A 25,032-nucleotide genomic window follows, 5' to 3' on the forward strand; every position below is an offset into this window, starting at 1 on the left:
TTCTAATTCTCTCCAAAAGTCAAATAAGGGATTGAGACTAAAATCAAACTCCTAGATGAGTTTCCTCCACGAACTCCCACCGCTAATTCCCATCATCCTTCCCATAGGTTTGCCAAACGCGCCGGGTAGATGCAAGCGAATACGGCTCTGTTTGGAAAGGCTCCAAGAGCAGCTCCAAAACCTGCTCCAAGCAGAGCCCTGCCAAACGGTCATTTTGAGACCAGCTCCAGGTCTGGAACCCTCGCTGGAGCCCCTCGCGGCTTACACAAGCGAGGAGAAGCCAGGAAAATGAGGCTCCGCGTGGTTCCAGCACCTGCCCAACATGCGGTCGTCCACCTTTACCCCTGAACTTGGTCGTAATAACAACGATTTTGCCACTCCCCTACCCCGTCAAGCCCCGACGGAAAGGAAAAAACGCAGACTCCTCCATCCGTTCTCCTCCCTCCCACGTGATACAGTAGCGCCCATGAATCCTCTCCGGCGGCCGCCGGCGATGACGCGCAGGGAGGGCAGCTCGGTCACCGGAATAAGCTGATCTACTCCGGTTGAGGTGGATCCAATCTTCGGCGGCGGCAGAGGGTCTTTGTACGAGGCGGGGGCGGATGGCACCCAAGGGCCGGCGGCACTGGGGAGGAGATGCCCGGCAGCGGCCGCTGCTAGGGGCCGCAGGGAGGAGGTTGAGGCGGGCGGCCACAGTGGCGGGCTCCGACGGGAGGCTGAGCGGCGGTCGAGAGTTGGGAGACGACGTCCATGGGGAGGAGGTGGCTAGCCGGCGGCCGCGGCAGGGGCCGCAAGGAGGAGGTGGCCGGCCGGCGGCCGCGGGCAAGGGCCGCGAGGTGGATTGGGTGAGGCGGCCGAGGGCGCTTGGGAGGAGGAAGAAGCGACGGGAGGGAGATAAGGAGGAAAGAGAAAGAGGGAAAGAAAAATAAAAAGAAATGGAAAAAAGAAATTAGAAAAGGAAGGGTATTATGGGCATTTTACCTTTTCTATGTATTTTAAACAACCTGGAGGAACCGTTTTGCCAAATGTTTTCCAAAACGGCTTCAACTCCATTAGGGAAGCCGTTCCACCAGAGGAGCCGGAGCCCTGCCAAACAAGCCCTACATATTATTAGGATTTCACCATATCCGATCTTTTCACATCGGATTAGAGACATAAACCAATATTGTTTGATTCTCTACACCTTCCACTTGCGGGAGGTCAATCTCTATAATCTCTGGGGGTGTTAATTGGTGACTTTTAGGTGCACCTCTAACCCTCTTTAGTTCAAAATTTTGTACTACTTTACAAAATTTTGAACTAAAGAGGGTTGGAGGTGCACCTAAGAGTCACCAATTAACACCCCTAATAATCTCTCTAGGGTATTGCATCTAGTTTTGATGTTCATCCGATAAAGATAACATTAGAAAAAAATTTTTATTTCCTAATAGATTCCCAAAACCCTAAGCCACAACCATAGTGTAGCTTGATAACACAAACACAGCCATGGCGATGGTGCGGGCTATACCCGATCATGGCCATAACACAAACACAGCCATGGTGATGGTGCGGCTATACCTGATCATGGCTGCTCGACCCGATGGACCCGAATAGATCCGCCTGAAAAAAGACCCGAACCAACCGAGATAACATTAGAAAAAATTCTTATTTTCCTAACAGATTCCAAAAACCCTAAGCCACAACCATCGTGTAGCTTGATAACAGAAACACAGCCATGGTGATGGTGCGGGCTATACCTGATCATGGCTGCTCGACCCGATGAACCCGAATAGATCCGCATGAAAAAAAAGATCCAAACCAACCGAAAGAGCATGCATGGCCGGGCACGTTCCTACTTTTTTTGACCCAACCAAAAATTCGGATTGGGCTCAGGCTACAATTTTAGCCCACGGGTCCGTACGATGACCTGACATTACATTGAAAATCATTCCTATGCCGTCCATATAATTTTGTGGCTCAGTCCAACAAAGGGACACATAAATTGCCAACTCTAATCCTAATTTCCAATCCACCCTTCGCTCCCCACCCTTCACTCCCGCAGCCGCCGCCATCTCTTCATCGCCTCCCAAACTCCTCCCCTCGTGTCTCCTCTGCGCGGAGCGCTGGGGGCCAGGGCGCGGCTAGGTGCGCGCAGTGGACGGCCAGCTGCGCATGGCGAAGGGAGGATCAGCGGTGGACGGGCAAGAGCGGCCAGGAGCGGGCGGCAGACCGCGGACGGCTAGGCGCGGTGGCAGGTGCAGTCAGGCAGCCAGGCTGCGGATAGGTGCAGGTCCGTACATCAGGCCAGCATGGGCTGAGGGAAAACCAATGTATATGGACTAAATAGTCTTTAGTGGTGGGTCCTGTAACAGCGAGCTATACTTATTGCAATTTCCACAATGTATAGTGCAAAAAAAAGTACTAATGATATGATATTGTAAGAGAGGAGAGAAAAAAGAGGAATGAGAGTGATAAATTGTTATTTTATTTCTTATGACCTACCCATAGTACTATCGGGGTGGCTCAAGAGATCTTTTCCATAAAGACCGGCTCCGCAATGCTATAGGCGGTCCATATAAATACTACAGTGGCTATAAAGACCACTTTCTTCACGCATTGCTGGTGCCAAATTTTGACCCGAAGCTCGGGTCGGATCGGGTCAGGCATGGACCGACAGAAGAACGTTGGATTTCTTTTGATTTGGTCCGAACCTGGCGCAACCCGACCTAAGGTCTGGTGCACGCTTGTAGCGTCTGACAATCTAGGGAGATGAGCATGTTTGTTGCAACAACACTTCGTGGTGGGGGCCGTTCACTGGGACGTGAGTTGTACGGATATTTTCTGACTGTATTTGAATTTGATCCGGTCTGGAAGGGTTTTTAACTTTCTGTATCTGTTTCCGAGTACTCAATATACATAACCGATCTGTATCCGAATACTCAAAAGTTACATTTTTATGATGTCGACATCCATTACAATATTATCCGGCAAAAGCTAGCACTATCTATATTCGACTCCATATTCAAATAAAAATATAAAAATAAATATGATATCAGTAATATCCGTGCATATCCAATCCGTTTACATCTGTACCGTCCACGTTGCCATGCCCGTGAGCTAACACCCCTCTCGGCTCATGTCATATGAAGCTCACAACTAACGAATAGCTCGGGCCTAAATTAACCTAATAGGTTTGCATTCATAACAGTACAACTATGGCAATTGGGATGTGATCGATAAGACACGACAATTGGGGTACAATCGTAGAATGACAACCGGACGGTAATCGAACCGCTCAAACTACTAGTTTTTAACAAATGGGTCACTCGCTGCTGAAAAACGATTAGTCGGAACATCCTACTTTTTCCAGAGAAAGGTCAAAAGATAAATCTCTCCTACAAAGAGAGCGAATGTACTGTATCAATTGACATGTCCCTGAAAATATATTTTTAAGGACGAGTGATGGTATCCCTGAAAATAGCCACCATTTTTAAGAGCATGTGACGCTATCACTGCCCCTAGAAACGTATTTTTAGGGGCAGATGATGACACTGATGACATCACCTGCCTCTAAAAATATTGTTATGGTCAATGGCATTACCTGCACTTACAATTAGTCTCATGCAAAAAAAATAATTTTTCATATAATATTGGATGAAGACAAATTTTATACTAGAATTGTAGAGTTTGACAAGATCTAAAATTTTTGTAGTTGATAACTTTTTTATTTAAGGTCATTAATAGTCTGAAAAATCATTAAGTTGTCTAGTTACAAAATCTACAGGTTTCGGTTTATTTCAAACAACCTCAGATGTAAAGTCGTTCCATATCAAAATTGTATTGGTAAGATCTAAAATTTTGTACTTTATATATTGTTCATTTAAATCATTTACTAGTTTTGTCCTACATATGGTTGTGACTATATAATATCTTATACAACTCAAGTCATATTTTTCAAGTTTCCACAATCTTAACCTTTGTACACTGAAATATATCTGGCATATTTTTTTCTATATTCACAATAATCATAGTATAGAAGTTTCACAATAAAGTAAGTGTGCATATTTCGTCAAAAAGTTGTACCCCCATAGTAAAGTGGCTTGTTGTGGTGGCCGGTGGCTGGTTAGCTGTGATATTTTTCTTCTTTTTTATTGTTTTTAATTTTTTTCCTATTTTTTATTTTTTGGAAATTGATTTGTAGGGGCATGTACCGCACCCGCCCTTGAAAATATATTTTTACCTGCCTCTAAAACTTCTTTTTATAGTGGTGCACTATTTATCAATATAATATGAATTTCTCATGAACAATATAGAAAATATGCAATTTTTCTATCATACATGGAAAACAAATTATCCAAATATAGCACATATGAAGTAATATATGAGATAACATGAAAATACTGCAGTGGTCTATTGTCCAACGTTCTAAACTGTGTCCAATTAATTACTGGTTCATTGAAAACTGGTTCAGTAGAAAATCGGGCCGTTCAACTGGTTCGCACCAGTTCAATTGCATGACTGAACCTTTAGTATGAACCAAACCGATTGTGTCACCCTTTCATGGTTTTTCTAGTCCAACATAACCGGGTCGGTTTTTGCTATATGGGTACAATGTGAACGTGTAACCTATAGTCTACAAGATTTATGAGAGTAGCAAACTAATGAATATTTATATTACAATGTACATCGCGAGCTCTTTGCGTAACTTCCTCCTTTGTGTTCGTTGTTTATTAAACACGTCCAAGACGTGCACGCCACGTATGTATCTTTTCATAAGTTGAAGTTTAGTGTGAACGTACACTTGGATGTTACATATGTAATATATTGGAAAACAGCGGTACGACCAATGTTTGCCTGTCCTCCGTCCAAACTCAGAAAAAAAGTCGTTTTGAATAGCGACATGCTCTGCAAAACTTAACTTTGACTTCTTTTTCTATTAACACATTTATCACAAAGTGATATATTTATATTTTTATAAAAATATTTTTCAAAACAAATCTATTCATATGGTTTTTGTATTTTGAAATTTAAAAACTTAAAAATTATTCATGACTTATATTCCTAATGTTTGATCCAAACTTTGTCCAAAATAACTTCTTTTTCGAGTATGGAGGAGTACTTATCAACACGTCTGAGCTCCATCCAATATATATATACTACGTATCAAATCTCTATACTTCTAAACGCGGCCCAAGCTCGGCCACCACATCGCGCCACGTCGCCCGCAATTCCCGGCCGTCAGATCGGCCGGGCGGACGGTCTAGATCTTGCGTTTCCCGATCATTTTGCAAAAAAAGTCCTCGAACTTAGATCATTTTGCAAAAAAAGACCTCGACATTTTGCAAAAAAGTCCTTGAACTTTTGACATTTTGCAAAAAAGCCCGGACATTTTGCAAAAAAGTCCTCGAACTTAGGCCATTTTGCAAAAAAGCCCCCGGTCATTTTGCAAAAAAAATCCTCGAACTTAGGCTATTTTACAAAAAAGTCCCCGGATGTTTTGCAAAAAAGTCCTCGAGCTTAGGCCATTTTGCAAAAAAGTCCCCGGTTATTTTGCAAAAAAGTCCTCGAACTTAGGCCATTTTGCAAAAAAGTCCTCGAACTTAGGCCATTTCGCAAAAAAGTCCCCGAACTTCCTTGGAATACCAGATCTTGCGTTTCCCGGTCATTTCGGAAAAAAGTCCTCGAACTTAGTACATTTTGAAAAAAAATTCCCTAACTTCCTTGGAATACACCCCGCCGTCTTTTTCCTCTCTCAAGAATTTTCGTCGAAATACCCTCGAATATTACTTAAATTATGTAACAATCCGTTTCATTCATTACTTCTACACTAGCGACACTATACATAGAATTCGACTACCAAGACACATTCGAACCAAAACGTGTCCTACATAAAATTTGCTTAACATTTCAAAATATACAACTTTATTACAGAGCATATTTTTAAACTCAAAACACTTCCACAATTCATTCACACCAATGCTTATATGAAATCCATTCTACCTATGATTCGGACACTGAAATATTTTTATGTCAACAAGTTTTGAATACAAAAAAATCACTCAAAATTTGAAAATCTAAATCCCTGCTGCACAACAAAATTTTAAATTAAAAAATATTTTCATAATTCGTTCACATAAATATTTACCCCTAATTTCTTAAAAAAAACACCATCACGTGTCTACAGATTGCTAACTTTCATGATTCTAGCTTGAACTCTCCCGTTTTCGCATTTATATTAAACTTCCAGCTTAAGAAAAAATGTACAAATCTTTCTTTTTACAATTACAACATAAATTCTATTTACAAAATTCCCGAACCTACAACTAAGATCTCCGGGACTCCATCATCGCTTTCTTCGTCCACTTAATCCCCACCTCCATGTCAATTGTATAATCCTCTACACATAGCCTACGCTAATACTACTCGCAGATCATCTACTGTATCAGCCCAAGCTGGCGCGCCAAGGGCGCGCCCCAGTTTCTAGTATTATATTAATCGCAAATGCTATGTGTGAACGTATGTAATTGCGTGTGTAGGATCAAATTGACACGCAAGCTAATTAGGGTAGTACATCAGTTGCAAAAATCATAGTGAACACATCATCATCAAGGAAAGTAAAGGAAAGTGACCGAAGGCCTGATAATCAATCGTCAACGAACGGCAAAACAGATTTTACGCGTCTCCCATGTCAACTCTGTGTGCTTGCGCTACTGATGGTACTAGTCAACTAGTCAAGCACTCAAGCGCAAGCGATTTATTACCCCGTTGAGGAATTAGACAAATGGTAAAATGTCAGCAGCCTGTATTAATTGTAATCCGCCTATGTAATTCCCACATGATCAATTTACTGCATCAAAATTTGTTTACTTTTGCACAAACAAATTAGCATTATCCACAGCTAAACCACAGTAGTACTCAACAATTCCTCATAGAAACAGATTCCTCCCGGAACGGGCTCGCCCAGAACCAACCAAACACGTCAAAACAAAAACAAAAAAAAGGATCAATCAAACACAGTAGGAAGCTAGGCTGTTCGGCTGACCAAATCTCGACTTGTCTCGGCTTATTTCCTCTCACATAATACTATTTATTCAGGAGAATAGCCACATCGTACAGAATTTTGCTTTTGAAAAGAAAACATATACTAGATGCAGCACATCACATCCTAAAAAGTAAAAACTCATAAATCATAATCAAGCAGTCACACACACACGCCCTTTCTACTAGGACGCGTGATTGAGAAAAGTAGAAAAAAAGACGGTGATTTTTAGGTAATGTATGATGAATGCAACATACACTAGTGTAAAAAGAGAATTTTCTGCGTGTTGGGCGGGTAGAAACGATTATATAAATGGGTACAGGGGGCCCAGAAATGGCAGGCAGGTCAGGTCCCCGACAAGCAAAGCAACCGGCCGCCGGCCGCCGTGGACAGCTCCAAGGCTGCAGGCCAAACGCACCAGACGAAGCAGCTGCAGCGCACGGGCATGGCTACAGCCACGGCCGGCTCATCCTCGCCGCCCACGCCGCACGCCGATGATTCGCCGGAGCCGTCGCTCCCCGGCGAGAAGGTGTACGTGGCCGTGGGGAGGGAGGTGGCCGAGTCCAGGGCCACGCTGCTCTGGGCGCTGCACAGGTTCCCCCGTGGCGCCGGCGCTGCCTCCTTCGTGCTGCTCCATGTCTACTCGCCTCCCAAGCTCCTGCCCTTCCGTACGTCCCTCGCCCTGTTCTCCCACTTCCTCTTCTCCGCTGCAAATGCAAATAAAGGTCTTCCTGTTTACTGCTGCAAACGGAAAGGTCTTTTCTTCAGACTTCAGGAGATGATATCGTTAACTGTTTTATCATGCCAATCATATGTTGCAGCTTCAATTTGTGTAATTTTCACAGTTCGGCTATCTAGGCCCCGTTTGGTTCAGGCTACACTATTCCATTCTACGAAAGAATCTTTTATGCATGAAGTAGTAAATGAAGACAATTTGCAAAATCTTTTTAGAGATGGGTGTAAATTTTCGCGACTAATCTAATGACGGTAATTAATCGATAATTGGCTACAGTGATGCTACAGTAATCTTCCTCTAATCGCGCGTTCAAAGGCCTCATTAGATTCTTCAGGGTCACTAGCGCGGGGGTTCTGAAGTTGGTTTTGTAAACTGGCTTTGTTTGACACCGTAATTAGCGGTCAAAGTGTCACTATTCACTAACACAACACAAACCAAACAAGGCCCTATTTAACAGCAATCAAGTATCTAACAGCTTCTTGCCCGAATATTCCTGCAAATTTACCTGCACTAGAGTTCCATGTGTGGCTGTGTGCAACAAAGCCCAATTTAACTCAAAGAGGAGAACTTTGTTTGCCGGTTGCAGCACTATTCGTATTAAATTGGGCTCCTTGTTGGAATAAATAGTGATTTTCATATTCCTGGTTCTAATTTTAATTCCAATTCCATTTATGAATGCACATGTTCTGATGTTTATGCTCCAACGTTGTGCACAGTGGGTGCCAGGATTCCAGCTGCCCACGATGGGGAGCAGGGGCTGACTGCATACAAGGAGATGGAGCTGCAAAGAGTCAATGCCAGTTTGGATCAATACCGACACTTATGCGCACAAGAAAAGGTCTGTTGCTCTGCTTCTTCCACATAATTAATTATGGCAATCCACATTTTCATCCCTAGAAATGGAGAAACTGCAGAATAATCATTTGCAGCACAAATGTACCGATTTAATCACAGGATGTCATCAGATAATCTATCATGTTAACTCACTGCGCTGTACATCTCGCAGATACATGCTGAGAAGTTGGTAGTTGAATCAGATGATGTTGCACAGGGACTAGTGGAGCTCATTTCTAAGCATCATGTTACTGTGCTTGTTATGGGTGCAGCATCTGATAAGCATTATGCTAAGTATGTGCCAAAGTTCTCAATGATATTTTTTCTGCAGCAACACTTTTATGTATGATAACTATAGATAAGCGTTTCCTAATCATAGCGAGGACCCATGTATTTGCAAGGTTGTAGATTCATACATATGCTTCAGAGAAATGTTGGTTTGTACTCTATTAGATAAATGACTAGCCTATGCTCTACTTTGTAAGAAATTTCCATGTTTCTACTACTTTTCTAACTCTGAATAATAAGATATTCCCCATTGGTTCACTAAAAGCTAACTCCTGGTTTCAAGAGTTCAGGAAAATGAAGATTCCGAAGTCCAGGAAAGCACGATTCATAGAACAGAATGCAGATCCTTCGTGCAAAATTTGGTTTATTTGCAAGGGAACACTGGTTTGCCGTAGGTATGGTTCGTGAGCTGAGCATACACTTTAAGTTTGTGCTTGCAGTTACAATGATAGTTTCTAGGCTTGAGTCCATTTGCATGTGTGAAATGAGTAAAAACATTAATGTAGATACCTTGATTCGAATTAGATTTTTTTTGTTTCCTCTACACTAGGAAAGCTGTTCAGCTTAGCCATGAAGAAATGCAAGAATGTAGACAAAGCTCTGGGGCCACACATTCTTTGGACAAATCAGCAAGTCTGTCAGAAATGTGGTGTGTTGCAAACACATGGCTATGCAAATCAATCGGGGAGCAATGGATTGAAAGGACTACTTCAGACCCGTTCTACATCAGTGGGAAGGTAATGATGGCGCCGAAATTATGTCGAACTTAAAATCAAGCAACGAAGAAGCTACATTTATTAATTTATAAAGAAAGATTTGGAGGCTGGTTGCTAAATGATAGTCAACGTGCATAACTCATAGCATATCATGATGACACAGTCAATGATTCAACCTGCACCTAGATCGTGCTCCATGGTGGAGAATTTGCTTGACAGATACACTAAGACGATTTTTTAGTTCATACCACTTTAGCTGATAGTCTTGATCTTCAAATCAACTTCTAGAATTGCAATGCAATGTCTTAACAGCATTGGCTTACCTAGTCTCATGCATCAGCAATATCTTAGTTTTGTATTTCCATAATCGACAAAAACATGATGTGTGAAATTGATCTCTTGCAGGAAAATGTTGAAGAAACTAGTGAGTCCTGTGATAATTTCCAGCATATCCTCAGGGAGCTAGAGAGTGTAAGGCAAGAGGTTTATGAAGAGAAATGCAGACGTGAAAAAGCAGAAAGAGAATTATTTGAGGCTTTACAGAAAGTAATTATCTTAATTTATAATTATCATTCACAATATATCAGAGGACTTAAATTGACTTGCATTGTTGTTTGCTAGCGAGGGTAATACCGGGAGTAATAATTTTTACTGTGCATGCAAAGTACTTTCAGAAACATAACTGTGGATTAAAAAACTGGAGACATTACTCTGGATAAGTAGCAGCTACAGGCTTAAACTTTGAACAAAGTTCTTTATGTCTCACATTGAATTTCCTCAACAGGCACAAGCCTCTGAAAATTTGTACTTCCGTGAAATGAAGCAAAAGAATGAACTGGAAGAAAAGCTGACAACAATAATGGAAGAAATTGAGAGTCTTACAGTAAGGACTGACGAACTTTGTGCAAAGCTTCAAGGGGAACGTGAGCAAAGAATGGTCCTGGAGAAGAGAGGTGCCCATTCTGATCGTATCATCAAGGATTTGATGTTGCAGCGTGACAAAGCGCTGAGAGAGACAGAAATGCTACGTGCGAAGAAAGGAGAGTCTAGTGCAACTACAGAGGGGATGATGCACATTACGGAGTTATCCTACTCAGAGATTAAGGAAGCAACTAATGACTTTGACCACTCAATGAAGATTGGAGAAAGTGTATATGGAAGTGTATACAAGGGCTTTCTTCGGCACACCAACGTAGCTATAAAGAAGTTGAATCCTGAAACTACACAGACACAGTCACAGTTCAGTCAAGAGGTTGAATTCTCAGTTCTAACCACTTGCCAAACTGCATTTTTGTTGGTTCAAGTAAATTATTGTCTTGCAGATGGTTAAAGTCTTTCTTGCTTCTGCTTGACAGGTGGAAATTCTCAGCAGGGTGCGGCATCCAAACCTTGTCACTCTTATAGGAGCATGCAAGGATGCTCAAGCCCTTGTCTATGAATACATGCCAAATGGAAGCTTGGATGACCGGCTGGCTTGCAAAGATAATTCCAAGCCTCTTAGTTGGCAGTTACGAACCCATATCGCTTCTAACATTTGCTCTGCGCTAATTTTCCTCCATTCTAATAAGCCTCATAGCATTGTTCACAGTGACCTGAAAGCATCTAACATTCTTCTCGATGGAAATAATGTAGCTAAACTCAGTGGTTTTGGTGTAAGCCAAATATTGACTGATCAGTTCAAGGCCACGACTACCCTATACCGTTATACCCACCCAAAGGGTTCTTTTGTGTATATTGATCCTGAATACCTTATCTCTGGTGACCTGACACCCGAATCTGATGTATATTCTTTTGGCATCGTACTCCTACGCCTTTTAACTGGAAGATCAGGATTTGGTCTATTGAAAGAAGTGCAGCAGGCTATGGAAAAGGGTTGTTTGCAAGCAATATTAGATTTATCTGCTGGTGAATGGCCTGCCATGTATGCTGAGCAGTTGGCTGAGTTAGGTTTGAGATGCTGTAAAATAAGAAGGAAAAATCGTCCTGACCTGCAAACAGAAGCTTGGACTGTACTTGAACCAATGTTCAAGTCTGCTTCGATGATGCTATGTTCATTGTCATTTAAATCAGTATCAGAAGACCTCGGTGGTGTGCCATCCTACTTCATATGTCCAATACTGCAGGTGAGTAGTACATTTTGCATAGTGAATATAATTCCCTTCTTGTGATTCCCTATTTTTTTTACTGTAAAACATCTGGAGTGAAACTGGCCTTTAAATATTGCTTTAACTTTTCTGATATGTTTATTATTCATAGTCATTTTACAAAAAAGAAAATGTATAGCCAGAATTTGAGATTCCGATATTGTGCTACCTTGTTTCACCTTTGCATTTATGTGTTACAGGATGTCATGAGGGACCCTCTAATTGCTGCAGATGGTTTTACCTATGAAGCTGACGCAATAAGGGAATGGCTGGACAGTGGTCATCGGACATCACCCATGACAAACCTTGAGCTACCCCACTGTGATCTTTTGCCCAATCATGCTCTCCGCTCTGCAATTCAAGAATGGCTGCAAACAAATGGAGATTAATATGTCTCTCTTCTTATCAGGCAGCATGAAAGGTGTTTGGACGGGGGTGATTGATATTGGAAGTTTCAGGATCTGTTTTAAATGTAGACTAAATTATATGGATGTAAATCAGATGCCCTCCTACCCAACCATGACCTTAGACTTAGACCACCCCCTCTAGCCACTCCGACCATAAAACCTAGGTGTTAGAGCGGGGGAGAGGGGGGGCTTTATCACTGGACCAACATCCCCCCTACGACGAGCGAGCCGCGCCGCGCCTGTGGCTGCTGGTCTCAGCGAACCCCGCAGGGGAAATCGCGCAGCGGAAGAAATGCGTGGCCGGTGGATTTCGAACCCGGGACCTGGCTCTGGTACCAACTTAGACTACCCCCTCTAGCTACTCCGACCCTAAAACTTAGGTGTTAGAGTGGGGGAGAGGGGGGTTTTATCACTGGACCAACACTTAGCAAGGAGATCAGTGCACATAACATGTTATGCTGTAAGATGTGTTTCTGTGCTACATCATGTTAAACAGGCACTACAACAAGAATAAAGAAATACACAAAAAAAAAAACGCTTTCCTGCGTCAAGCCATATACGCAGGTCTTTTTTTCGAGCTATGCTTGTAAGTAAAATATAATGAACCGGTGCTTAATGTTGGACAGGATTTTACATAATGTAAACTGTTTTGGTGATCACCCTGTGCTGAGTTCTGATTCTGAATAATGGCAGACTGGCCATGCATACTGCTGAGTGAATATTAAATATGGCGGGGACCTCTCTGACTGGTAAATGGAAAGCGTTCTAAACTTGTGCATATTAGAACTTAGCCATTCCCAATATATCTTCAGTAGCACATTGATATACTGTGTAGTTTGGGAAAAAGACGTGACAAAAGTACACGGATAATTTAATCTCGCGATGACCTTCCATCAGTAATGTCCATTTGTTCATTGCAGAACGTCATGGGGGGTGGATAAAAAAGGATCTTTGTTTGAAAGTCGTGTCCAGTGCCCAGGTTTGTCAAAGTCTGACCCTGTGCAAATCACAGGAAATTCAGAAAGGCACAATGTCACAGTCTCAGACGACTGACCAAAGCTGCCAGAAGCAATCTGCTCAGAAGAAACTAACAAAATGGAATTGCGCGTGATGAAAGCAACTGAGATGGATCCTCTGAAGCCGGTTATCACGAACTACCTGTGGCGCCTTGCATTTGCAATTGAATTGTCTGTCTGTCTGATCAGAAATTCTACCTGAATTACTACAAGAATTATATTACACATGCTCATGTACAATCTCTTCTGGAACTCTGCAGCCGTTCAACAGCCCATGACCATGAGTAACTCCCATGGAGTTCCCAATGAAAAGAAGTTTCGGCCTCAATCTTCACGTCGCCCAGCTCAAAGAATGATACCGGTATATGCTCTTCAGTCCGTGTTAAAAAAAATTGGAGATGTCCTGACGTGGATTACTGTATTGACAGCTTTGAGAGCAAGAATGCTGTGAAAGGCACTCCTGGAGAAAGAACAAGGTCCAAATGTCCAATTGCCATTCACCAGTGCACCAGAATTCAAAGGATCCATACCAGACAGACATATCATGGACATTTCTTCTGCAGCTTGAAAGCAACCTGCTTTGATGCTGTGAAAGCATGGCTGCCTTGCCGGCCGGGGAGATGCGATAAATGAAACTGTGATAATCGCCATCTAATTGGACGACTTCGTCGTGAAGCATCAAAGGTCAGTCGCCGAGGACAGGCATGTACTGCAACTTCTTGGATTGGTGTAGAATTTTTTGCACAACTCATAGGCCATACTGAAACTCTGAGACACCACGCTAGCTTCCGACCGACTTCCATAGCTGAAGAAAAACCTTTTCCTCTTGCATATCATACAAACGATGATGGAAATTACTCCAAAGAATTGGTCACTGAAACAGAATACCACAAACAAGTGTAGTATTTCGTTTTGTAATTTGAGTTGGCTCCTGAAAATGTTTCCTAAATTGGAGCAAGACTTTTCTACTTGGGGCACGTAGCCAGACACTGACATGACGTGCTGGATGATGCTGTACACGGTATCCCACCATAAGTAAACCAAATCCGCGGCCACACTTCCAGCCTCTCCTCTTATTTAGCTCTATCTGAACTGACAATTCCTAGGAATAACAAGGCACAAAAGGGATAAGGGCGATGCTGATACCAATACCAATACCATGCGGTTGAAGTAAAAAGTGGCGCGACACGAAAAAGGTAATTACCTCACTTTCCCCAGTCCAGACATGCTCCTGCTGAAGCAGATGGCAAAGCAGAATCTTAGCTTGATTCCTGAAGGTACCTGTAGGGAGCAAGCTGAGAAAGATGGATGAGGAAGAGGTACATATTGCGGTGGGGAAGAACTCAAGAAAGGAGAAAGCTAACATACTATGGACTGCTGCGAATTTCCCGAGGGCCACCATAGTTCTTGTCCATGTTCACTGGCCCTCCAAGTGGATGCCCTTCAGTAAGATCTTTATAATCTTTCAGGCAAATCCTTTATAATCTTTGCCCTGCAATTCATCCATTCGGTTATTTTTCTATCATGCTGAATATGGTCATCCAACCCAATAAACTAGAAAGGATGAAAAAATACTGGTCGATAGAAGGAGACAATTGATAGCCACATTAATTTCCGGAACTGCCAACTTTATGCACAATGTTTGCATAACTACGACCATAGGCATTAACAGGATACACGAGTCTAAGCACAAATACCAGCAATATATAGCTATGCTCGATGACCATAGGCATTAACAGAGCGTATTGTCATGAGCTGCACCTTATTGTTCCTCTCCTATCCTCCCAACTGCAGTGGGTGGCAAAGTTCTTTACAAGTTTGCGGATGAAAAGGAGAAGGAGATGCATAGAGGCAGAGAAACAAAAGCTATGGTCAACATGTTATCACAGTACAAAAATCTGTGTGGTACAAGAAAGGTAATGCTACATTATCAATTTATATTTGAGTTTGGATTCATAGAAGTCAGATTACAGCAGTGCTTATTTGGGTTTATCTGGTAAAGAAAAACATTCTACTCCTCTGATACCTTAAAGGCTTGGTACTTTTGCCTTGGAACCTTCTAATCTCTCCATTCTAAGTCAGTGTGCTAAACTGTTAATACTAGTACATATGCATGTCTGTGGCCTCCTTCCTACAGGGGAAACAAAAATGAGTTACATTAAAACCTAGACATTCCTCTTTGATATACTATTTGAACACCATCTGGGATTGTAAATAAACTTAATCTAGCAGTACCATATAGTGAATATTTTATTTAATCTACACTGATAGTTAAGGAAACAAGTCATGTGGAGCAAGGGATCAAATTAATGTTGCAATAGGCTCCTGAAACTAAGGATAATTTTATTTATTAGGGAACATGCTTTGAAACAAGTATGTGTTCCTGCAGGTTAGCGCACATTATCTCACACATGATGACACTGTTGCTGGTGTTGTGAACCTGGTAAAGAAGCTCAAAATTAAGAGAATCGTCATTGGTTCAAGGTCAGAACTGAATCTGCACATCAAGAAAAACAAACAAACATCTCTTCACATATACTGCTCTTTGTAGAACCTGTACACAGATTAAACTAATGTTCTATCTTAGCATGAAAAACTAAACCAAGTTGTACAGGAACATGTCAAGGCAAGTGGCGCTTCGCCAATGCTGTCAGGTTTGGGTGGTGCTCAATGGAAAACACATCTCCACCAGGTATACCTGAGATCTACTAAGTTAATGGCAGCTGGCCTACTATCATTACCTCTGGATCACACAGGGAAATGACTTGATGTATACTATTATTGTAAATCCAGCAACGATCACTTGGAGCACAGTGGAAATATTGGCTATGGAGGCAGCTCAGATATTTTAGCATCTATACATGAGCTAGGTGAGGAATCTGATGGGTACATGACACCACCAAGTGACCTCGTAAGTAAATTTCCTGTGAAGAGTTCCCATTCACAATAATAATAGCCATTTCTACCAGGTCGATAGTAATTGTTCAAAGTCAGTTCTAAGTTCTGTTGTACTACCACATTTGATTGATTTCAGGCTGATGAAATCATGGATGATGAGGAACTGAATGAAATGGATGATTCTGATCAATTAGTAATGGTATGCTTTCCAATAGTTATGCTTTTAGGGTAACTTCTATGATATGTGCATTAAAATATCTTCTTTTAGAAATACTCCATAGACGCCATTTAAGTTTACTGCCCACTTAAGTATGTTTAGGAGGCCTATATTTATGTTCACCAGTGTAGCCTCAAAGGAGTATGTGTTTTAGCTCAGGTAGGGATAATTCACCAACAATATATTGATTGCTCCCACCATGTTGTGCAGGAAGATGAAACAGTGACTGAACAAGGCACAGAGGAATCAATTGCTTCCGACGAGATGGAAAACTCTGCTGAAGAGGATGCTGACCAGTCTGATGAGATACAGAGTTTCAGAAATATAACTGAAAAGGCTGAAAAAATCATGGTAAGAATTAAACGACAAAACCTTCCTCAGATTCCACAACTAAAAACAGAGCCAGATGGTTTCAACTTTTTATAATGATAATCTGTTCAAAATAACAAAAAATGACATTAATGAAGGTAAGAAAACATCAGGATATCCGTTCAGAGAAATAGGTGATAAAAATCATATGGTAATAAAATGTATGTCATATGATAGCATTAATATATTGGATCGCCTTAGTTCTGACGAGAACAAAAGAAGAAGAAAAGAACCTTAGGGCATCATATAAGTATTGTTATTCAGCACCCTTTGTTTTTCTTTTGGACAGGAGGAAATAGACAGACTACAAAAGAAACTGAAAGAGCTTCAAGGAGAGGGCCCTAATCGTGGTGCGAGGAGTTTGTCACCCAGACAAATGGCTGCTTCGTTGAAGCGGAAGAGCCTATCAGAACCTAGATACCCAGAGTTTCAAATTCCAGAGAACATTGAACGATTCTCAACGTCGCAGATTGGAAAAGCGACCGATCACTTCCACTCAAGAAATTTAATAGGAGAAGGAGGTTATGGTCCAGTTTACAAAGGAAAACTGGGTGAGACACCAGTGGCTATCAAGATGCTAAAGCCCCATGGTAGACAAGGTTTCCCTGAATATCAGCAAGAGGTAACTCCAATGAACTCAATATCCCAACTACTCCAGACACCTTTTATACCCCAGACGTGGACATGCATGGAAAATGGCATACTGTAAACGGAGGAACTTAACATACAGTAACCGCAGGTGATGGTGCTGAGCAAATTGGAGCACCCGCATATCGTGAGGCTGACGGGCGTGTGCCCGGAGTCGTGCAGCCTCGTGTACGAGCACCTCCCCAACGGCACCCTCCTGGAGAGGCTCTCCAAGGGCCTCCCGTGGAAGGATCGCGTCAGGATCCTCGCCGAGCAGCGCTCGGCGCTGGTGTACCTCCACTCCAGGCGTCCCCACGCCATCATCCACGCCGACCTGAAGCTCACCAACATCCTCCTGGACGCCGGCAACGTGAGCCGGCTGGGGGACTTTGGGACGGCGCGGGAGGTGCACGTGAAGCCGCTGGAGGAGGAGACCATCGGCCGGCGCACCAACCCGATGGGCACCACGGGGTACATGGACCCCGTGTTCTTCATGACCGGCGAGCTCACCACGCAGTCGGACGTGTACGCGTTCGGCGTGGTGATTCTGCAGCTGCTCACGGGGCTCCTGGACCTCAACGTCGCGGAGCAGGCGCGCGAGGCGGTGAAGATGGACGCCGTGCACAGCGTGCTGGACGTGTCCGCGGGGGCCTGGCCGGAGGTGCAGGCCGAGCGGCTGCTCAAGCTGGCGCTGAGGTGCTGCAGCCTGGAGAGGAAGCGCCGGCCGGCAATCACATCCGACGCCGAGTGGAGATCGCTCGAGATCCTACGGGCCATGGCAACGCCAGCTAGTAAATCCTGGAAATGGAATTCCCATGGAAGCTGAACTTACTGAATATTGTATTATTGTACAGTATATCGACTTCCTAGTATGTTGCTGCAAATACCATGAAAACTAGTATTAGGTAGTAATCCAACAGTAGTATTAGCTAGTAATTCTCTTGTGATTAGATAAGCATATCCAAGAATAAATCTGAATTAGAACATATTGTAAACATTTAGGAGTACAGTAGAAACAACAGTGTGAATGAAAGAACTTAAGCAAATGCTAGATGCAGTCGCAATTGGTTAACCAAGAACTCTGCAGGTGCATGGTATTTTTTCAGAACGTGCACCAACATCTGTTTAGGATCCCTTGCAGCATGCAGCAATACATACTGTAAAGTTATGCAGATCTTACATGTTCTGTTAGAATCCATTACAACGAGCAGGCATATGCAGTCTCTAGATGCATGTTCCTTTTGTAGTGTGAAAAAACAATCAACCTGTACGGAATCAAATTGATCAATGCATGCAAATGGCATTCATCAGAAAATACAAGAAAGATAAGTAGTTTATGTTTTTCCTGAGGTCAAACTTTTCTAACTTTGACCTAGTTTGTAGAAAAATGCACCAACATCTACAGAACATAAGTGAGATTACCGAATTTTGAATGTCTTCGTCAATTTGAGAGTTTGTTTCCGAAATTGTGTGAACTGAGATTACTGAATGATGTCAATTTGAGAGCACATCTGAATATGATTTCATAACATAACTCAGTGGCAAAAGAGATCGCCAAATATTTACAGACTTGATTGCAAATGTGTGGCCATGATCCCAGGATGCCTCCTAGCAAAAAGTGACAAAGAAAGCTAAAAGTAAATATAAACATAAATCCATACCCAAATTTACAGACATGTACCAAATTCAACAACAGTGATCTGCTCTCAATTTCAGTACTGGGAGCAGTCATTTTGCCACATTCAATGATCTGATCTTAAATTGACAGCATTAAGTAATCCCAATTCAACTTCAGTGGCAGTATTATAAAATTGACAAAAGCACTTGACCATCACATTTGATATTTAGTCACAACTTACATCAATTTACAACCTCAATTCATCATTCGGTGCAGCTGATTCTGACGCCCACCATTGTCTGCTCTGCTCCCATGTCGGAAACCCGGCTGGCATTCCATGTGACGGATGACAACAAATTCACAGTTAGCAGGCAGCTGAAATCGATTGTCTCGTAGACCTATAAAAAAAAAACCCTATAGTTCACAAGCCCAATAAACCAGCAGATTACAATTTTACAATCCATGAGGAGTTCAGCTCCTCACATCTTTTTTCGTTGCACACAGAATTCTGAACAAGCACCGACCGAGCGTATGGTGCGGCACCCGGCGGCGGCGAAGCGGGCGGCATCCAGCTGGGCGCGGTGGACGGCTGTGAGCGAGGCGTCGTGGCACCCGGCGGCGCCCAGTTTTCCTTGTCCCTCAGCGAGCGAACAGCGAACCAGCAGCGTCCGCGAGCTGCGGAGGGCATGGGCTGGCTCGTTTATGGGCCGCAAGGTGATGCAATCCGTCGGATGGGCCGGGCCGTTACGTACGGCCCCGAGAGCGAGTTCCTTTTTAATTTTTTTTTCTTTTTCCTCCTCTGCCTTCCATTTTCCTTCTCCGCTCCACTCTCGGTCTCTCCTCGCGGCGGGCCGGCGACGACAGGGCGAGCGGCCGCACTTGCCAGTTCTTCGTCGTGAGATTCGCCGGCAACGAGCATACGGCAGGTGAGCCCACCTGTTCCCTTCCCTTACCTTCCCTTCCTACTGTACGGAATCGAACACCCAAAACCCTAATGTATGCTATTTGGATTCGGATCTGACCATGTATTTTACCTGCTAAACTTGGATTTTTTTTTTGTTGCACATAGTATCGGTCCTATACTGGGTCCGCCCCTGATCGCTCCCCTGTTTGCAGTTGGAGATGAGTGCATCTAGAAAATCCAGTCATGTCACCACCAAGGACAGTGCAGAAACGGCGAGGGACATCATCCCCACGTCCAGCCAAATCCAGTCCATGAAGGTCCCGGACGCTGTTGCTGCGATCGCTCAGGCTGCTGCAAAGGCAAATGGTGAGACTGAAAAATGTATGTCCTGTCGAAAGCAGGTATTCTATTCAGTTGCGATATAGGCTGTGGTGTTGTCGGATAAGCAAAAGGAGATTCGCCACCAACAAATAAACCTGTGTGCATCTTTGTTTCTTTAAACCTTGCAGATCTTCCAGGCTGACCATTGTTCTCGCCTCCGAAGGTGCAGCTGGACAAGTGTACCAAGTGTTCGAGAGAATTCTGTTCTTCAATCAACTTTCGGCGGCATACACGTGTTCATCGCCGAACCCTCAAATTAGACAAGGTCTGTGGTTTGTCCATTTGTCTTTTCCTGCCAATTCTGTGCCAACCTACCATAGTTGCATAAATGAGGGAAACGTAAGAGAACTGCGGATCTTTTAAATCTAAGTATGGAGATAGCTCTCGAGTCTGATCTCCATCATCTCAGCCAACTGCTTCACCACCACGTACTTTTGCCACTGTATTCTGATAGGGTAGTTCTGAAGGTGATTAGTAGCATTGTATGCTTCCTATTTTCATATATGCATGGTTATTTTAGCATAAGTCGTTAAGTTGTGCGTCGGACGAATGCATGCTCTCTGCATAATAACTTGCTAGTTTCCCGAGTCAAAATTCTAATTGTTATTCATTTCCTATTCTGGTGGTGTTGAAATGCTGGCTGAGTCACCTATTATTTTCCTGGAAAGTATGCAATTTGTTGTTGCCACCGCATGACGTACTTTCGCTTCTACAAAACCTGGGATATACACAACTCCCCAGATGTCTCATAATCTATTGTAGAATGCTTAGCTTACCAACCTAATAGTAAGCGCAAAATTGTTCAACTGACTTGTACTTCGTTTTTTTTATGTCGTGTTCTTGTAAGTGTTCTCTTTTCCCTAGTTATTCAAGTTTAAACATCTTAACTATTATCAATGTCACAGAGTTATTTGTTGTCATAATGAACTTCATTTACATTGCATATTCACTTTTTCCCCCATGAAGGAACTCCTCCATCTCATTTCCATATTGGCATGACACTGTTTATGCTCTGCAGGATTTTCCCAAGAATAGAGACCATCTTGCCGCATTCTGGAACAAAGTAAGTTATCTGCAATAAATTATTTCTTACTTCGCCAATTTCCTAAATTTGTTCTAAGCTTGATCATGTATTTTGTGATATATTAAGTACTAATTGCCTCTTGGTTCTTTTTTTATTAACTTTTTAAAGGAGACAATACGCTCTGTTTCCTTTGTAACTTCCCATGTAAAAAGATAAGATATGCCGTATAACTTTCAGTATACTTTTTGTACGTGTCAACTTGAATCGTGAATTATATCTGGATTTATCCATTGACTTGTTTATTCAAGTGACTCCCTTTATTAGATACAATTTTGCTCATAGCTTTGATTTATCCTTTTGTTTTCTTTAGCTGACTGTGGATGAAGCCAGCACAGTTTTGTCTTCGAACAATGTTGTTGTGGAGGTAACTATGCAATACTATCAGATTGTTAATTTCGTTTTTCCAGATAGCAAGTGATACATATTTTTACCATTTTCCCTTCAAAACAATAACTGGGAATAGAAATACATTTTCAGGGTGTCACCGGTTCATCAATTTTAACAACACTATCAGCATGGATGTGTAAGCCAGGGTATGCTTCATTGCCAATGGCATATGCAAGAGCTGGCAGTGAGCTTCTGGTAAGACTTTTGAGCTACTTTTTTTCCTGATCTATGTTATGGATTTGGAATGTTAAGCTCTTTTTGGTCTCTGCAGGATTTGATTCAAACAAAGGTTTCGATGCAGTTGCCTGTGTCATCGAATGATCTATTTAGTGTTCTTGGTGAAGCTAGTGAGAAAACATTTCTTTGCACAAACACAGCTGCTTGTATACAAAAGTTTTTGTTTGATGGAGAGGCAAACAAAATTGCAACTGAGTTGAAAAATGTTGTTGCATGTGCTAGTTACATGCTTGAACAAAAGCTGGTAAGATAGTGCTTCTATTGTGCAAAGGGAATTGGCATTTACCCTTTAGCCATAAGTTTGATCAATTTAATTTGTGACTACAAATAAAAAAACAGGTTGAAGCATGGTGTGCTGATAAGGCTGCTGAAGCATTAAGATGCCAGAAGTTACTGGTGGAGGAAGAGGAAGCTGCTCAGAAAAGGTTATTGCTTTACACTTTGACCATACTATAGTTCAAATATCTGGCTAACTTATTTATTGTATAAATAGTTAAATACACCACCATATAATTCAATCTTGATTTGACATGTATTTTATTTTCTTCTATAACTTGAAGGCAAGCCGAACTGATGGAAAGGAAGCGGATGAAGAAACTTAGGCAGAAAGAACAGAGGTTAAAAGACCTGAAGGACGAGAATGTGGTGATTCAGTTACCTGAAATCATGGATGACACAAGTTGTTCTCCTGGCATTCAAAGTTTCAAGGCTATTTCAGATCCTGACCTTTATGAGCAAGAAAAGTCACAATATATTCAATTTCCAGGACCAGTTACTTCAGAAACTGGCAATGGTTTTAATGTGGACCTATCGGTAGAATATGTCAGCTGTGATTCAGTGCCTGAAATGGATAAAGGTGTTGTGTTAAGGAAACAAGTTATTTCAAGGCATCATTTAGGCATAACAGAGAAACTTGCTGAAACTAACTTTGTGTCTGGTTCGGCAGTTGCTTCAAAGCAAGCAGCTTTAGCGAGACCTTCAAATTACAGGGATGCAAATGTCTGTTCCTTACCAAATAGAAACAAAACTTGGGCACGGAAAGTGCCAGCTGAGATTGGAAACCAGTGTCCTAAACATGGGTTAGATGTAGATGATGAACACAACATGGCTCCTAGCAAAAACTCTCGTGTGCTAATAGGATCTATAAGTGTTGCAATTGAAGATGGTAATGAACACTTGAAGGACTCCCGTTCTAAGAATGAACGAGTCCCTCCCAGTTCCAAAATTATGAAACATGCATCAGTCAATGTGGTCTGACTGGTTACCCATAAGGAAAACAGAAATGAAGACATTTCTAATAGTGATGGCAATAGTGCGCCAGCTGATCAGAACTGTTCTTGCTTCAGTAGTATGACAGATGAAAGCAGTCATTCAACATGCTGCAGTGCAGATTTCGCTGAGGGTGAACATTTACGACGAACCATGTTTTCCAGTAAAGAAGCTACATCCTTCCGTTCTCAAAGTAAACATCTTACTGCTGTTCCATTCACACACCCTTCAAGCATAGCTGACCAATAAGTTTTCCCCGATTTTTCTTAGCCAAGTAGTTTTTCAGCATGTTAATTGACTTAGCAGTTCTTACCCATTTTTCTTTCTTAGAAAAAGAATACTTGACTTGAAAATTGCATCAAGTTTTTTTGTATTGAGTAATGTGTACAGGAAAACATCTATATATTCTATATAAGTAGCGGAGGGAATGAAAAGAAGTGCTCAAATAAACTTATGCCCTTATGACAATTCTTTTTTACGTTATGTTTATATGCCTTGGAGTGTAAATAAATTTTTGTATCTTTTGAATTTGAAAATTGTATTGTGGTTCTTCCTTATTTAGCTCAGTACTGAAGAGTGGTTGTGTTTTGTAGGGTGGAAAGAGGCAATTGCAGCTGATCACGTGAAACTTGTTTTGTGTCATGACAAGTGAAGGCATGGCAGAGTGAAGAAATTTTGTGTCCGGCTGAGCTTTCATTGGGTCCTACAGCACTACAGCGAAGGCGGTGCTTACCTAGAAGGGTGCTATGAAAGTCTCAAGGTCAAATTTGTTTTCCGTGGATGATTGTGAAATGGCTGGCCATTTTGTAGCTGAGCTGACACGCTCATCAAAGCATAGGGTTCCAGTTTTAGAAGGGCATAGGTCTTGTGTGGAATCTGTTCTTGGTAAGATGAAACGTGATTGAAATATGCGTTGATCACTCAAGTTTCTCTTCTTCTGTACTCATTTGAGCGCCCTTAACAATCCTGAATGCATTGCCTCAGTTTTCTTGTGTTTTGCATCTCCGGTCTGCTTGCAATGTTACCTTCTCTACTTCTTTGAGGACATTCGCTGTGTTCGCTTGGAGGCTTGTTAGCCAACACAGCGATTGATTTCTTTGGGAAAAAATGATAAGATTTGACAGGCCTTCCAACTCATCTGTAAGTTAATGAGGTTACCTTTTGAAATAAGGTGAGTATCAGAATTTAAAATCTCGATGGACACAGCAACATAAAAGCACCCTCCATAATATTTCAAATATTTTCCTTGAATTGTTGGGGCCCTCCCATACAGGGAAAGCACCTTCCAAAAATAGGCGTATGCTGCTATAACTATTTGCGGCGCGCACACGGTATTCTTCAGTAAAAGGCGAAAGAATAGTTCGCTCTGTGCCTCTGCGCACCGCGCAGCTGCGTGCCGCTGCCCGGTTGCGATGCGTCCCATCTTGTAGCGGCGTCCGCCCTGCCCCTGCTGCTTGCTTGCCTCGGCGGGGTGGGACTACCCAACCAATGAACCTACGCAGCGCGCGCCACACCGCTCGTGCACAAGTTGGGCCTTCTGGCCCATTTACTTGCTAGTTCAGCCCGTGTACTTCATTTCGGCTCCAGGATAAGCAGTAGCAGGCCTATCTTCTTGGCTTTTCCTCTTTTCTTTTCTTTTCTTTCTTTGTTTTTGCGAATCCTATCTCTGTTGTTAATATTAATAAGCTAGGCTAACATGAAAAGTTCATGCATTTCTAGTTCTAGGCTGCGACTTGGGAGTAGCTGCACAAACAAATTCCATGACATCACTTCAACTGCTGCCGGAGTGCCGGACGAGTCAGCGTTCCAAATTTCTCCCCTGCTTGCTTTCTACAGAGTAAATTTCATCAACGGTTTTTAAACTTATCTCAACCATGGTACT

General features: G+C 42.4%; 2 protein-coding genes and 1 pseudogene across 15 annotated transcripts; 2 read left to right on the forward strand and 1 right to left on the reverse strand.

Annotated features, from left to right (window-relative positions):
- The first annotated feature begins 7,353 nt into the window (after positions 1 to 7,353).
- LOC120660026 (U-box domain-containing protein 33-like) lies at positions 7,354 to 18,441 on the forward strand. Of its 14 annotated transcripts, none has more exons than XM_039938349.1 (18): positions 7,354 to 7,686; positions 8,471 to 8,592; positions 8,761 to 8,882; positions 9,160 to 9,271; positions 9,427 to 9,613; positions 9,998 to 10,138; positions 10,377 to 10,844; positions 10,948 to 11,715; positions 11,937 to 14,355; positions 14,437 to 14,605; positions 14,954 to 15,075; positions 15,549 to 15,643; positions 15,774 to 15,851; positions 15,953 to 16,070; positions 16,194 to 16,256; positions 16,485 to 16,625; positions 16,933 to 17,265; positions 17,383 to 18,441. In XM_039938349.1, the coding sequence occupies exons 10-18, from the start codon at positions 14,464 to 14,466 to the stop codon at positions 18,094 to 18,096; spliced, it is 1,806 nt and encodes a 601-aa protein (XP_039794283.1). In that variant the 5' UTR covers positions 7,354 to 7,686; positions 8,471 to 8,592; positions 8,761 to 8,882; positions 9,160 to 9,271; positions 9,427 to 9,613; positions 9,998 to 10,138; positions 10,377 to 10,844; positions 10,948 to 11,715; positions 11,937 to 14,355; positions 14,437 to 14,463; the 3' UTR covers positions 18,097 to 18,441. The 14 variants fall into 14 exon arrangements, 7 of the variants coding, with proteins under 7 accessions (XP_039794283.1, XP_039794282.1, XP_039794284.1 ...); XM_039938348.1 differs by having other exon boundaries at positions 9,167 to 9,271; XM_039938350.1 differs by having other exon boundaries at positions 7,452 to 7,686; positions 8,761 to 9,613.
- Positions 18,442 to 19,669: 1,228 nt separating this feature from the next.
- LOC120660028 lies at positions 19,670 to 24,151 on the forward strand. The gene is given in 10 exon segments (XM_039938355.1): positions 19,670 to 19,814; positions 20,005 to 20,158; positions 20,302 to 20,438; positions 21,192 to 21,236; positions 21,568 to 21,621; positions 21,735 to 21,839; positions 21,916 to 22,125; positions 22,221 to 22,306; positions 22,442 to 23,343; positions 23,744 to 24,151. Coding segments are annotated over 9 exon segments (1,746 nt in total). The 5' UTR covers positions 19,670 to 19,814; positions 20,005 to 20,010; the 3' UTR covers positions 23,803 to 24,151.
- A 259-nt stretch (positions 24,152 to 24,410) lies between these two features.
- Positions 24,411 to 24,541, reverse strand: LOC120663228 (annotated as a pseudogene).
- Positions 24,542 to 25,032: the final 491 nt, after the last annotated feature.

This window comes from Panicum virgatum, chromosome 2N (genome assembly GCF_016808335.1).
Source record: "Panicum virgatum strain AP13 chromosome 2N, P.virgatum_v5, whole genome shotgun sequence".
Lineage (NCBI taxonomy): Eukaryota > Viridiplantae > Streptophyta > Magnoliopsida > Poales > Poaceae > Panicum > Panicum virgatum.

Coding starts and splice junctions, on each gene's coding strand:
- LOC120660026 (XM_039938349.1), top strand. CDS start 14,464: ATGGATGAGGAAGAGGTACATATTGCGGTGGGGAAGAACTCAAGAAAG. Junction 15,644..15,773: donor AGAATCGTCATTGGTTCAAG/GTCAGAACTGAA, acceptor CAAGTTGTACAG/GAACATGTCAAGGCAAGTGG. Junction 17,266..17,382: donor TCCCTGAATATCAGCAAGAG/GTAACTCCAATG, acceptor CAGTAACCGCAG/GTGATGGTGCTGAGCAAATT.